Source organism: Artemia sp. Qi Xiang Cuo, chromosome 16, assembly GCF_049724085.1.
Source record: "Artemia sp. Qi Xiang Cuo chromosome 16, ASM4972408v1, whole genome shotgun sequence".
NCBI classification, from domain to species: Eukaryota; Metazoa; Arthropoda; class Branchiopoda; order Anostraca; family Artemiidae; genus Artemia; species Artemia sp. Qi Xiang Cuo.
The window spans coordinates 8,517,077-8,533,120 of record NC_142809.1 but is presented as its reverse complement, the minus strand read 5'-3'; the positions used below and the strand labels follow the sequence as shown (position 1 = coordinate 8,533,120).

Sequence of the window (16,044 nt, the reverse complement as noted above, 5' to 3'; positions counted from 1 at the left end):
TAGTTTTATCACTTTACCTTATGTCATTGAGCAGCTTTCAGAATTCTGGGAAAGATCAGACTTGTGGCAATTTAGGGAGCAGTGTTTACAGTATTCCTTGTTCTTGTGAAAAGTTTTACATTGGTCGAAACCGCCAACAGTTTGTGGAACACTTGATTGAGCAACGTAATTCAATCAATATGGCTTTAAAATTCAGCAAACCTCCAGAAACTTTCGTTTAAGCTTCGGGCAGAACATATTTTCCACCACCCTGGCTATTTTGTCGTACAGTTTGAGGAGGTTATAGCTATCTATAACGATGAGACTTAACACAATGGGGTGGAGAAGCCATTAAAAAAAAAAACAAAAAAAAAATATATTTTTGCTAATCTTTCTATAGACACAGGACACGAGAAATTTAAACATTGACTCAAGTTATGGTGTTATTGTTTTATTGTTTTTATGCAGTTTTTATTGTTTCAATAAGTAAAGTTGTGACAAAGAGTCAAACTTTAGCGTAAAGAGCGAGGCGTTGAGGAGGGGACTGCCGCTTTCATACACGGAATAATTTCTGTTCGTTTTAAGTTTTAATGTCGCTCCTTAATTTCAGTTAAAAAAAACATGTTTTTTATTTAATTATTCTTAAAATGAACTCATAGTTAACAATTGTAGTAAGGTCTTGCAGAATCATCAGGGGACTAAATTAAATACAAGAAAAGAAGATGACAACTTTGGCTGCCAGCAGAAAGACTATTTCACAGCAAAATAATTAATTTTAAATTTATTTTCTTATTTGTTATCCAGTTGCTGTTTTTATTTTTAGATCTTATTTTTATATTTTTGATTTTATAGATTGTTTTAGATTTTACCTTTACTCTTTTAATTAGTTTCTTCTATATTTAGCACTAAAGACGTCTGCTTTTATGCAACCGAAATATCCGTCGTTTAGTTCGTTTTTTCTTTTTATTCTACTGGCTGTAGACCCATTGCATTGTTCTTTATTTTGACATTTTTCTCTCTTTGTTTTGTCATGGCTGGCTAGTTCGGCTTTAGATCTTTTATGAATTTAAAATGTTTACGTAATAATAATAGTAGCGATTTTATTTTCAAACGCCTTACACGGTCATGCCGATCAGCGACAGTTCTTGTCACAATAAGGCACTTAAACATATAAAACATATGAAAATCACAGCCATAGCCATTGTCATGCACAATTATACATTGATTTTAAATATCACAAATTCAAACTACACAGAGTCAAACGAATAAAAGGAATAGAAAGAATAATGAACTAAAGAAAATAAATATATACAATTATTGACGAGTGGGTACAGAATTAAAAAACTTGACGAAGGAGGGAACAGAACTATTTGCATACCGCATATGCCGTTCTGGTACCGGCTGAATGTTTGGAACCGGTTGGGCTACATGTCGTGGGAGCCTTTGGTGCGAAGGCAGATGCTCAGGGGGGGGGGGTGATTTCACGAAGCCGCAGATTTTCCAAAATACCGACACCAAATTTAAAACATAATTCGTCACGACGTGTCGAAAGAGTATTAAGTGAAAATTGTCTTTAAAGGGAGCAATCGATCCCCCCCCCCCTGGATACAGCCTTGTATTTCCTCCAACCTCTTTCGGCTATTTTTAATTAAATCGTTCCCTACGACATCCTCCCACCCCATTCAGGGACGACTTACTTTTCGGTTGGCCCTAGACGGTTCCCCAACAAAGACAATGTTGGGCACCTTTCTCTCATTATAACTCTAGAAAAGGGATTGACCCGTATTTTTCGTATAGTTTACTGTTTGAGATACGGTCAGTCAGTTGGGTACCCAACTGACTTTGGGAGATTTTGACACTACCAGAAGAGCTCGGTACTGGATCCTTTCCAGGCAGTCTTTCTGGTCCGAAGTCAAGCCGTAATGCCAAAGGCCTGACGTCATTCTGTTTCAAACAAGGTGTTACATTTCTACCTTTCCCAGGGCATGCGGTAGGTTGTTGTTGTGCAAAGTCATTATCCGAATTTTTTTCCTCGGAATAATGAGGTTGTCAGTCCCTGAAAATTTTGGAAAGTATGTATCTTTTGAGTAAATTTGTGTGTAAAAAGATGTTGTATAAATATATCAGCTCTTCAAGGAGGTTCATCAGGATTGAAGACAAAATTATATCTTTCTTAGCTCAAAAGATGACTTTCTTGCCGTAGACCAACTTTCTTACATCATATATTCCTGACACATGGTTCCAGAAGTGGTTTTAGGTGCGGGGGTGGGCAGAGGAGTTCTTGCCCCGGGTGCAAAATTTTAAATAAATAATTACATGGTAATAATCATATTGTAATTTCTTAAATTTTATTTTTATTGAAATAAAATAGAGGGTGCAGTTAGTAAGTGAAAATAATTAATAAATTATGAATTAGGTAATGAAAAACAATGATAATTAAAAAAAAAATAGATGAAAATAATCAATAGTAATTACATTATGAAATAATTGAAATAGTAAAATTCTTAAAATAAAAAAAATGATAATTAATTGATAAATTGAAAATAATTTTATCAATAAATGATTTTTTTATTTACAATTAAGACTTGGAATTTGGTGGAAGACAGGGGGGGGGGGGGTACTAATTAAGATTTTGCCCCGGGCGCAAGAAAGGTCATAACCGACGCTGCACATTCCTTATTTGCTATTTTGTTGACGTGGGTACGCATTTTGTCTTTCAATTTACCTTGCCGCTCAGTCCCACAGAGGATTGCTGCGCAAAACCTTCTGTATGGAACAAATGTCAAAAATAGTGTATCCTCCTCCCTTCCTTCAACATAAAATGAAATCCTATTCCCCCTTCCCTCCCACACACTTTGTAAAAAAAACTTGATACCTCAAGCAGGTTCTGAAATTCTACAAATCTGCTATTTTAATGACCTTAAATGTGATCAGCCCGTAATCAGCCTGATCACAGGCTGATCAGAAAAAAACAAAATTTAAAGCCCTCCCCTAAATAAGCAGTTTAAGTCTTCTTGCCCTTTACCTAAAACTCTGAACTCGTTCCCAAACGTATCCCTAAAATGAAGTAGTTTGAAAACTCGCCTACACGTAACCTTTTTTTAGTACTCAGGTACGCGAGTTGTTTCAGCGATATACCTTTGGGGAACCCTAAAAAATCTTAGCCTAAGGAACGATTCCTAAGAGTTCCTCAGTGACCGGATAGCCATGATCAAACATGCCCGCATTTTCTACTAAAAATTTTACGTTTACAATGAATAATTTGTATCATTTGAGGCAATTTTCCCGGACTGTAGGGGTGATGTTGACCCTGGAGGCATTTGGGTAAAGGGATGGCAGAGAGCATATTTGACGTACACTTTTTAACCATGGAACATGACGGCCCAGCATCTTGTATTATGTTGTTTATTTCTTCCCTATTTTTTTTTTTTTTTCATTAAACTTAGAAGAAATTATTTGGGATGTCCCATTTTGTCGAATTTTCCATTTTTGTGAAAACCTCAAAATTATTCTTATTAAAACAAGTGTAATTGTCATTATTCTTAAGACAAATATAAATTTGGGTGCTGGCGAGAGAGAAATAGTCTAACGGTAGGATCAAAAAAGACTAAAAAAAAATTGTATTATTAAATTCAAGTGAGGAATGGACAAAATAGTTTTGTGGTTTTGAATTGTAAATGTAAATATGAGTATGGGAAAAAAAGAAGTGAGAAAGAGAATTTTGAGTTTCTGAGTGGGTGGACTGTGTGTACGGGTGTGAAGAGCGTTGCCAAATATGTAAATGGAAATTAGATTAAATATTTTTATTTTATTTTAATAGCAGCCAAAAATCCAGAATGGATAAAATGGAAATAAAAAGAAAGGAATGAAATTTAAAATGTGGCAGTGTTGTCAATTCAGCTTATTTGATTCGTATATAATAGTGTGTTTGTTTTGTGTAATGTAAAAATACGCTGAAATGATACTTTAATTGTGTGTGTTTTTTTTTTTTGTGAAAAAAAAAAAGAATAACAACCCTTGAATTTTTTTTTGCAACGTTTATTATCCTCCCCAGAATGTGTTCATGACGTCATTCCAGCAGAATACCCAAAATCATCATTAATTATGACGTCATTCGAGAAGAATGCACACATTCGTAATTTATCATGACGTCATCCAGTGAATAAAACTAGCTACGCTGATTGAATCGGTTTAGTATTGATTAGTTAATAGAACAATGCGCTCATTTGTTAAATATGCTGTTCCTGCAATGTGTGCAGGAGTATTATGGTGGACGATTAAATGGTGGACGGCTAAAGAAGAGCCTTGTTTTAGTACAGATAGCTTAGCCGATTCAAAAAAGGAAGAACGTAAAGCTTCAAAAGCTTTATCAGAAACTAGTGCTGAAATGAAAGGACTTGAAAAGCAGGATATCCGTGATCATAAGTTGTTTCCAGGGACAAAAGGATTTGATAACTGTGATGCGGTTTCATGCTATTCAAATTCAGCTGTTCAGTGTCTCTTTAGCATGCATGAGAACCTTTTCAACGTCCTTCCCCTATTGCGAGGCCCCATTTCCATAGAAATAGAACGACTTGCATTTTCATCTCTTGAAAAAACGGAATCAACGAAACAGCTTAGAGAATTACTTCCGTCTGGGTTTGGTTTTGCAGATTCAGTCACTCAGTGCATGACTGAATTTTGGGACACTTTGTTCGATTCTGTTGATAATGAAAACATGCCGAACGGTACCAACCCATTGTTATATCGAAGTCCCCTTACTGAAATGTTTTATTCTGAAAGCCAAAAGTATTTGATATGTGACATCTGCCAATGGAGTGAAATTGAAGATCATCAGATTTGTGGGAAATTTGTTTACTTAGGAGTTCCAGAATCCTTTGAGCGTTACATTCCTTTCAATAGAGTCCTTCATCCCAGTCCAGCTGGTAGAAATTGCCCAAATGGACATGGGCTGACTTCTCGCAGAATATTTACCAAAACCAGTCCCTTTCTTGCTGTGACTCTGAATAGAAATTTATCTGGTTCCAAAAATGATGCCAGTATTGTAGATATTGATTTTGATACAATCAATTTGGATGTTGCAGAGGATAATAGTGCCAAAAATAGCTGTTACCATGACCTCTTGTTATCATCAGTCAATTATAAAGCTGTTGCTATTGCAGTACACTTGGATTCATTCGACGATGGTCATTATTTTGCATATCGAAGGACCCCTAAATGTGGCTGGTATCGCTGTAACGATACGGAAGTGAAGGAGGTTGATATTAACGATAGAAATACGATAGATTACTATCTTGTACAACAAATGACTTTTCTGATCCTTGAGAAGTGTTAAAGGTTTTTGAAAGCCCTATAAACCAACCCACGTTTAGGATGATACCTACCGAGTTGTAATTAACTGGTGCGAGAGCGCCGAGCCAGTAAGGTTGAGAAGACGCAAAGAAAATGGAGAACTGTGTAAGCCAAATTGTATTGTGGTCGAATTAAACCAAACGACTAAAAAGAGGTTTGCCTATTTTGCCAGAGTATCGATTAAAAGCCTTTCAAACCAAAGCGAAAGATATGGAAACGACTGCCTAGTTTATGAGCATTCTGTCAGCCCCTATGTCGATTTTCCACTGATTTGCCTTCTACCAAAAGCGTCACTAGTTGTGAAATCTAATAGTGTTTGACCCATGCTGAATGAGTGCTTTGTCTGTGTCCTCTCTGTTTTTCTTGTTTATATACTACTCCTTAGTGCATTTTTGTTGTATATAGAGGGTAACAATAAATTATTATTATTCTTATTGTGTATCTGTATTCAATAAGGTAAAATTACTTATATAAAGGTATATAGATCGATAGATATAGATAGATAGATATAAATATATATTGTTGACAAGATATCTATGTTCAAGGTTTTCCATAAAATGGGGGTCAGGATGGCTTCAGCCCCATAACCGACCAAATTTTATCCAGATTTATAATTCACATGATTGAAAATCGGCTTACTCAGATTTTGAAGAAACTTTTCGGTTTTTGTTTCAATATTCCTTTTTAACTAAATTTATTTTGGAGCTTCTAATATGAAATCCAAAAGCTTGTTTAACCATTTATCAAACAGTTCGTAGTAACGAACTGCAAGTAAGGAGCGACCCCGCTCAATAGTAACCGAAACTCTAAAAAATGGAATTTTGATACCAATAAATACATCAAATGAATCAGATTTTTATGAATATTTCAAATATATAAGTCTCATCAACTTTAGTCCTACCCATCAAAAGTTACGCGCCTGAGAAAATTTGCCTTATTTTCGAAAAAAGGAAGAAACAACCCCTAAAAGTCATAGAACTTTAAGAAAAACTACACCGTCAGATTCAGCGTATTAGAGAACCCTTCTATAGAAGTTTCAAGCTCCTATCTGCAAAAATGTGGAATTTTGTGTTTTTTTTCCAGAAGAAAGATCACGGATGCGTGTTTATTTGTTTTTTTTTGTTTTTTTTTCTTCCCAGGGTTGATCGTATCAACCCAGTGGTCCTAGAATATCGCGAGAGGGCTCGTTCAAACAGAAATTAAAAGCTCTAGTGCCATTTTGTAAGTGACCAAAAAAATGGAGGGCAACTAGGTCCCCTCCCACGCTCATTTTTTCCCAAAGTCAACCGATTAAAATTTTTATATAATCATTTTGTTCAGCATGGTCGAAAAATGCAATAACTACGTCTTCGAGGATGACTTAATCCCCCACAGTCCCCAGGAGAAGGACTGCAAGTTATTAACTTTGCCCAATGTTCACATATAGTATTGGTTATTGGGAAGTTTACAGAAGTTTTCAGGTGGTGTTTTTCTGTTAGTGGGGGGGGGGGGGTCGGGGTTTACGTGCGAGGATCTTTCCATGGGGGAAGGGACATTGCTATGTAGGGGGTGCTGGATTTCCCAGCATTATGTAAAAAAACGATCAGAAATTAAATAAATAAAAAAAAATCAACTGAAAGTAAGTAGCAACATCAAAACTTCAAACGAACAGATATTATTACGTATATGATTGGGGTCGCCCTATACTTATTACCACGCTCTTTACGCTAAAGTTTTTTTTTGTAAAATTAATATTCAAATTTCGTTTTAATTATTCATTTACGGTGAGACAAAATCAAAGCTGCATTAATTCAAAAACGTTCAGAAACTAAATTTAAAAAAATATGTTTTTTTAACTGAAAGTAAGGAGCGACTTTAAAACTTAAAACGAACAGGAATTATTCCTTATATGAAAGAGGCTGTCCCCTCCTCAACGCCTCGCTCTTTACGCTAAAGTTTTACTCTGTCTCACAACTTTATTTTTTAAAACAATAAAAAAATTTAGCATAAATAGCGATGCTTTGAGGAGGGGACAGCCCCTTTCATATACGGAATAATTTTTGTTCGTTTTAAGTTCTAATGCCGCTCCTTACTTTCAGTAAAAAAAAAAACTTTTTTTTTCTTTTTTTTCTTTTTTTTTTAATGTGAATAATAGAATTTACCGTGGGTAATGCGTTGCATATTTAATCAAGATTAAAAAATAAATTAAAAATTATTCTTTCATAATTCTTTGTTCATAAAATTAATTTAAAAGAAATATTAAGACATCAAAGTTGTGGTTTCAGTGGTATTCATTCATAAGAAAGGTCTCTCACGGGGTGGAGAGTTACTAGCTCCATATTGCCCACTCTTCAATGTTGCCGCTAGATATACAGTTCAGTGTTGTCAAATGCAGTTCAATGTTGCCCACTCTCCGCCTTTTAATATACATGTTGGTTGTTTATGCAAACCTAGAATAAAATATAAGCCTGTTTTATTGTTCGTTCTTGTTCATTCCTCACTTTCTACGTCTTATTAAGGAATGATTGTAACTTAACTAAAACAGTAACTTAACTGATTATTATGCGAGGCAGATGTGACGAACTTTATATATATATATATATATATATATATATATATATATATATATATATATATATATATATATATATGTGTGTGTACGCAGATATGTAGCGTATGGAGTGTTTTTTTTGGGATAAGTGGCTAGTATTGGTAATAATGATACCGTTCCAGTGACATTGAAAGCGTTTTATTATTAATTATAGTATTTTCTTTTTATATATTTTTCTTTTTTTCTTGTGTTTCTTTATTTATTTTCCTCGGCTACTTAATTTTTTTATTAGCTAGGTAAAATTAAACAACAATAATAATTTTTGCTCTGAATCGGGGGGGGGGGGGATATACGGGAGATTTGTCCGCCGCATGGGGTGTTTTGCTGTGATGAGTGGTTAGTGTTAGTAATATTGATGCCGTTCCACTGTCTTAGAAGTAGAGTGCTACATTATACTTTGCTTGGCTTATGTTCCTTCCTGTGCTATTTGCTTGGCTTATGTTCCTTCCCGTGCTATTTGTTTGGCTTATGTTCCTCCCCGTGCTATTTGAACGATTGAGGAGCCTGTCAAGTTGAGGAGCGATAAGAACTTGCTGGTGCAGTAAGCTCTCATCATTCCTGGGCTTGGTTGGATAGGAAAGGAATCATTCCTTGATAAGTATTTTTAACATCAACAACGGCACTTCTATATACCCTTGTATTTTATATCAATCCTGCCAGGTTTACAATAACTTAATCGATACGGTTGGCTGTCTTACCATTATGTGAGTACCATGCTAACTTTGATGGGCCATTTTATGACCCAACACTGTATTGTTGGGTCAACACTATAACCGCTGCTATTTCCCTTTTCTGCACCAATTTTACCTAGGCTAGGATACAATTTATCCCTATTTCTGCCAACCTGGGTATTAAAATCTAATAAAAATACATCATTTCTACCTGAAATCCTTTCTATTAGTTCCCGTAGCTGTAAGTAAAATTCATTCGAGTCACTACAATTTCTTTACATCGGTTTTACTGGGGCTTATAGTACTATGACTGATACCTTAGACTTTTTAGTCGTAAAATCGTAAAATGAGCAATTAGAATTTTATATTAATACCTACCTTCCCAACCTGAGCAAAGCGTACCACTTCCTTATTCATCTTGAGTCCAACTCCTGCCTATGCACCCCATTCTTCCTGCCTTAATGAAGAAGTTCTAATTTCACCTAATTTCATGTTTCCTACCACTCGGATATTAGTCTCTGAAACTCCTAATAAGTCCAGTGTAAACGTCTAAGTTCGTCAGTTAAAATGTCAATACGATAGTTGTTTTTGACATTATGACGTTGCAAGTTACAGTTTTCATATTATTTAAATCCTTGAAATTGTTATGGCCCCAGAAAAGCAATGAGTCCCACCCGTGCAGGTAAAGGACTAATAATTCTCAAGTCTGCGTCAAGCGCTTAAGCCGGCTTAGAACATGACTGCAAGAAGTCCCAGGGATCTCCGGTTGAATGGAAGCTTTATGCAATCCTGGACCCATCTTGGTCACAACATAGTTTTCCACCCTTGGCAAGGTCTACAAGAGTCGAAGTCCTACGGAAGCCCTCTCAAGCCTATTACCTCCAAATAAATATATATTCATGCCAACAAATATTATGCCGCAATGGTGAGGCCGCCTGTAATATATAACTTCCCTAGGAAGAGGTTTTCAGCCCAAAAAAGCCTACCAAAACAAACAATAGCCAAGAGAATAATCCATTAATCAGAATCCAGTGTAATGGTGTGTCGCTTACTAGGCTATAATTTCCTCGAGGGGTGTCACTCCTCAAGGTCGCGCCGTGGCTAGGCAAATTCGTGAAAGGTCCATCCTGACGATGCTATGAGGGCACACAAGCAGGATTACTTTCAGGGATACTAACGAAAGAAGGAACTTATGACCAAGACCCCAAACCATCTCTCAACATCAGAACAGCTGCAACCTATTATACCCATCCTATCCTTGTCAGGGTATTAGTCTGGTATTTGTTCGCATTAGTGTTATGCACCGTTTTTGAAAGCCTAAAATAAATAAAGAAATTACTTATAACTAAAGATATAGCTTGATAAATAAGATAAATAACTAAGTCGACATTTTGAAGAAAGTAGCAGAGCCTACAAAACTGTATAGAATTAGCCAAAATGTCAAATCATGAAAATAATCTGAATTTGTTTTTAAAGGATTAAGCAATCCATGGCCGTACCCAGGATTTTTTTTCGGAAGGTGTTTTGCTCAAAAAAAAATTCGGGGGGGGGGGGTTACACACAGAAAACAAAAAATGCATACAAAATTTGTTTATATCCGTTTTTGTTACATTTTTACGAGTCAGACAAACATTTCGGAAGGGGGGGGGGTTAAACCGGATTCCCCCCCCCCCGGGATACGGCCCTGAAACAATCCTTCTTTTTCTTCCTCTCCTATTTTAGCAGGCGGGGCTTTTCAGTCAAGACTCTTCAGCCCTTTTCCATATGCTTCACTCTGTGAGCTGGACAGAGTTACTGAATAGGCTGCTTCTTATTCATTGAATCTGCTCAGATGGCTTTCAGTAAATCTTTTGACTCACGGAGTAGAAATATAAGTAGATAAATATTGAGGTCTGTGCTCTGTGTGCAAGCATAGTCAGCTAGACTCATAGCTGAAAGTGAGATTTTGTGGTGTTTGAAGCACTTTAATAGTTTACAATGTAGGGTATACTGGGAAACGCTAGATGGCTTTAATTTTTCAGCTTTCCAAACTCGTTTACTTATTTATATTCCAAGTTTAGTGTCATTTTTATTTCAGTTATAAGGACAGTTGCTCAATTTCATTACTGGGCATGGCCTGACCATGGAGTACCAACTCAGATTCGACCATTATTGGAAATGGTTCGTTGGGTTCGAGACTGTCAAGCATCAGAAACCCTCCCACTTCTAGTCCATTGTTCAGCTGGTTGTGGAAGAACTGGAACAATTTGTGCTTTGGACTATGTCTGGGGACTTCTCAGAGCAGGGGTATGTTTTTCTTAATTTTTTCCCTTCTTCTTCTTCTTCTGAAAAACAACACCTAGAATCCAAAAAAAGTCTCGTTTTGGGTTTTAGTCGGTTTTCTTATTATTATTTATGTGATGCTTCGAATACCAATACGTTATTCATATAAAAAAAAACTTTTTTTTCTTTTTTTTATGCCTTTAGTATCAGCACAGTTATTATAATAACTAACGTTTTTTTTTCATATAATTGTGAAAGATTATAATATTCTCAGTTAACAGATAAAAAACACAATAACGCTAAACAAAAGCAAAATAAAGAAAGAGAAAATTGGAGGGCTTGTAGGAAGTGCGAGTAGCCTATTCGAACTGCCTGTTCCCAGTAATATAAGGTCTATAGGCCGGCCAGTATCAATAAAGGTATAGGCCGACCCTTCATGATGTAGATTAGAAATAACATTAATAAGCCAGTGTTTTACACAAATAAAATATTATCTATATTCGATTTTTTTAAACTGCCTAAATTTTGCAATTTTTGCATTCGTTTAGATTTTTTTATTTTATATTGGGTTTCAACAAAAGAAAAAAAAAATTCTGAGACAAAAAAATTCAACCCAAATATTAAAAATCTTTGTATAAGTAGTATCTTACTCTGAGGACAGATTCTTCGATAATTTTGAAAAAAAAAAATTTAATTTAAATTTCTGCTTACTAAGTTTAATTTTGCAAAAAAAAAAAAAAAAGAAGAAAAAAAAAAAAAAAATCCCTGGTCTATTGATTTCCCTATTATCTCTCTCTCATTCTGAAATATCACAATCAAAACAAAATGAAAATAGTTAAATGAGGATATGTGTTTTACAGAGTTTTTTTTTTGAACATCCAAGTTTTGCGAGAGATGTCATAAGAAAAGAATTTTCTTCCAAGTAAGAGATTTACTTGTTTCTATGGGTTTCGTGCTTTCACACTTAATGCTTTTGTATAAATGTTTTATATGATTTTTTTTCCATTATATTTGATGTTAACTGACCCCTTTGAAAGAGGTTTACAAAGCGTCTTTTGGTCAATAATTAAGTAGTGAAAAAAAATCACCTCTAGTTTTTGAGATTTCAAGATGGACACATTTTAGCTAAAAATGACACAATTTTGGATCCTCTAGTGACCCGCTCATGGCCCAAAAAGTTGGCAACCTTGGTCTAGATACATTTGGTTCAAATGCATTGCTATGGATTTGAAAAGTCGGTGGAAAAAGTAGATACACTGTTAAGTTGAATCAAAGATCTGCGCAACCATAAGAGACATAGTAACTCCGTAATAATAGAAACAATGGACAATATAAACATCATCACACAAAATTTTTTTTAGCTTCACTTGAATTGAAGTTCTAATAGGGCTCGAATTCCACTTTGCCAATTAGATTTCACATCACCCAGTGGAAATTGGTCATCTTGTCGGTAATAATTTGGTTCAGTTTTTTGTTGGTTCAGTCGAATATTCGTTCATCCGGCTGGCAAAATGACTTAAAAAAAATAAATAGAAACAGTGGGCTGTGTAAATCTCGGCCCATCAGACTTTCCTGGGCTTTACTTGGGTATAGGTTCTAACAGGGCTCGAATTCCGCTTTGCCATTTGGATTCCACGTCGCCCAGTGGAAAAATCCGTCTTGCGGGTAATTATTCGCTTCACATCCTTTTTGGTTCAGTCAAATATTTGTTCATCCGGCTGGTAAAAGGATTTAAAAAATAAATAGAAACAATGGACAATATAAATATCATTCCATCGAACTTTTCTGGGCTGTTCTTTTCTATAGGTTCTAACAGCGCTTAAATTCTGCTTTTTCAGTCGGAATTCATTTCGTGTTTTTCTTCGGAGTTAGGAGAGTTTACACAAAATAACTTCAAAAAACGCGACAAAAAATTTGTTTACATGCATTTTTGTTACGTTTTTACGAGTCGGACAACATTTCCGGGGGGTTCAAACCCTAACCCCTTTCTACGACCGTGAAATGGAGGTGGGGATGGGGTAGGGCAGTCCCCCTCCTATACGGAATAGGTTCTGCTCATTTTTTGGGTTTTAATCTTACTCTTTACTTTCATAACAACATCGTAGACTTTAAACGTTCTTAGAAATCAAGAGGGATTAAATATCAATTTCGGGTTTCTTTTTCCACCTAAATTATCACAATTTTTCCCATATTATCCATATAATTCACTTATTAGCAACTGAATTGACCAATTTAATATCCCTAAAAATCCCTCCGCCATTCGAGAAAATTTTTGCATATCTTACTAGTGTACCTAATGTCTTAACCACAGATATTACGTTTAATGCCCGAGCTACAGTATAATCCTACTTGTGGATAAAATTAAATTTAGGCAGGATCCTAATGCCAATAATATGTTCAAGTGTTCTGTTCTGTTCAAGTGTTCTGTTCAAGTGTCCAATAATATGTTCAAGTACTGTTCAAGTGAAATGAAAAAAATATGTAAGATAATATAACTTCGAAAAATTGGATTATAATCAATCCAATCTTTCATCCTTAGTTTTATGACTATCTACCTTAGTTCTGCCCTAGGAATGACGTATGGACGGATGATAGATAGACTTATCTATCAACAAATGAAATAACACCCTTTTTATACAATCCTAAAAAGGGCTTTTCCCAGATTTGCCTCTCACTCACTTGGACTACCTGTCTTCGCTTTTTCTACAATTAGCCTTGGCTTGATGCCTGCAACTACTTGATTTTAATTCAAAAGTGTTTGAGACAAAGAGTATGGATAAATTTAAGAGTAGGAACTTACGCTAGTGTCGAAAAACACTAACAACGCAATATAGCGTTTTCGGGCCCTTGGCAGCTTTTCAGTGTAAAAATTAGATTAGTTACTTTATTTAGTTTAATTGGTAAAATTTGGGTAGCAATGAGGGTTTGATCTCAGTTCTTGACAGAAAAATGATTACAAAGCTTAAAAGAATGTTAAGTCTCGCCACATGCTATATGGCGTTGATGTTTTTTGTCAACCCTTGCGCCAGTTCTCACTCTTATTAGTTACCCATATTCTTTGGGTTAGGTAGTAATATCGTCGCTGTTACCGGTAAAGGTGGAATCTTACATTTTCGCACTTTTGAAATAAAGGGCTGGGCACGTGCAGTTGATTTCGGGATCTGATTTCCAAATCAGCGCCGATTTAAAAGAAATCGGCGTCGATTTGAGCTTGAAAAATTTTCTAGTTTTCGGCGCCGATTTACAAAATCAGCGCCGATATTCATCATGGTCATCACAATAAAATTAGAGATACAAATAAATAGTCAGCTAGAGATGTCTTTGGTGAAAGACCCCGCTACTGAGTTGAGAACTAAGCTGAGATCAATCATGCAACTATTAATAAACCCCAGTTGACCATTTGTGTCCATGATTCTTTGTTTGGAAAATCTCGTGCAATAAATTTTTCTTTCAACAGATTTTTCTTACCGCTATCGTTTTGTCCACTGAGGCTGAAATCGGTTCCTGAAATCAGCTACGTGTGCCGAGCCCTTAATTGCCGAAACAGTATTCAGAGGGAGGGCCAACAGGCCAACATATATTGGCCTGTTGGCCTGTTCAATCACACTTCAACCCTCCTGATTTACATAATCCTGCTAATCCTCCCTTTGAGTACAGCTTAGCAAACGGTTTTTGGCGGTTACTTCAGACGTGTACGACCTTTAGAGGTAACATTAACGATAGATATAGATATATGGTATAGATATTTATTGCAAAACAAAAGCCTCTTTGGGCCATGTCATTTGTGTACAAAATCAAAACGCACATAACAATAACAATAAAGTAACGTAACAACAAAAACATACATAATAAGGCACAAAATGCCATCAGACTAACTGAAATAATTCCTCATAATGTCGCACATATAATACATAGATATTTAATGCTTTAAAAATGCATGGACCATGATTACAAAAAGGAAAAATAATAAACATAGAAAACAATTCACACACATTGTAGTCGGGCACCAGGTGTTGAAATTTTGAAACATACCACGACAGAATGGGACAGGTACAAGAATTAGCCTACCCCCCCCCCCCCAAATCGACTATGCTGATTCAAGAAATACCAACGGCACTTGCATGCGAGGGGTGGAACACTCCGAAACTTGACATTTTATTATATTTTGGTGTTTCATACAAGAAAATGCATCTTCCACAGAGTTTGAGGTGCATTTTTCTGCTCAAATGCAAGATAGAAATGCCTAGAGGCCACAGAATGTCTTCTTAACAAACTAACATTATTAGTTACAGAAAAATGGCAGCGATGACGCAAATAAAGAAACTAAACAAAGTCAGAATTAACACTATTTATCTAGTAATCACATTCGCAAATTCATTACGTTTTTTTTCCTATTATCCCTCCATTTCTAGTCACATACAATTATTCCTCGTCTGAATCAGCCTCGGCCCCGCAGCACTTCCCACAGCAAGAGCACAAAATATCGCAACCTCTAACTGCTCATGTACATTTTTGAACACAAGATTTACACTTGCAATATGGCGAAGTTTTCTGAATAGTGGATGGCCAAGCAGGAAGGGTTGATTTAATGGGTATTATGCATCTGTCCTTCATCTCCCATCCTAAATCAAGCGCAGAAAGTTATTAAGGGCGAGGTATAAGGGCTTACACGATGATGAATCGCTGGTAAAGGCGCTTCACCAAATAGAGCCCAGAAAATTTATATATTGGAGGCGGGCTAATCAACGCTTTCCAATAAGAGAGCAAGAAAGCGTAGAGTTTATTCAAACACGAAGGTTCCTCTGAGTTTCTTTATGAGGCGATCAAAATCTCGCAACACAGCTTCAAAATATCTTCCTCAAGCTCAACGACTCTGTCGATTTGTCCCAAAAGATGTTCAGTAAGAGCAGATGTTCGAGTCGACCACGGCACAGCTGCTCTAATGATCGTCTTCTTTCCTTTGGAGAAGATGAAAATCAAAGTATCACATCTGGTGAAACAGTGGAAAAACGCAATTGAATTCACTAGAGACGATGGGAGTCTATTTTCAAGTTCAATGATCGAAATAACATTACCTTGCCAGTAAACCAAAACATTAGGGGTGGCATGACTTTGCTTTTCTATTGTCTTAAAAGACTAAAGCAAGATGACCACAATGTCTGTATCATTTGCTTCCACGATTACATCCAT

At 35.9% G+C, this 16,044-nt stretch overlaps 1 protein-coding gene across 2 annotated transcripts in view; it reads left to right on the top strand.

The window, feature by feature from the left end:
* Positions 1 to 16,044, top strand: part of LOC148942534 (uncharacterized) — a 112,971-nt gene that overhangs the window by 64,056 nt on the left and 32,871 nt on the right. For both annotated transcript variants that reach the window (XM_089102134.1, XM_089102135.1), the window contains exon 6: positions 10,670 to 10,878. In XM_089102134.1, the coding sequence (XP_088958260.1) occupies positions 10,670 to 10,878 (209 nt within the window). The remainder of the gene's footprint in view (positions 1 to 10,669; positions 10,879 to 16,044) is intronic.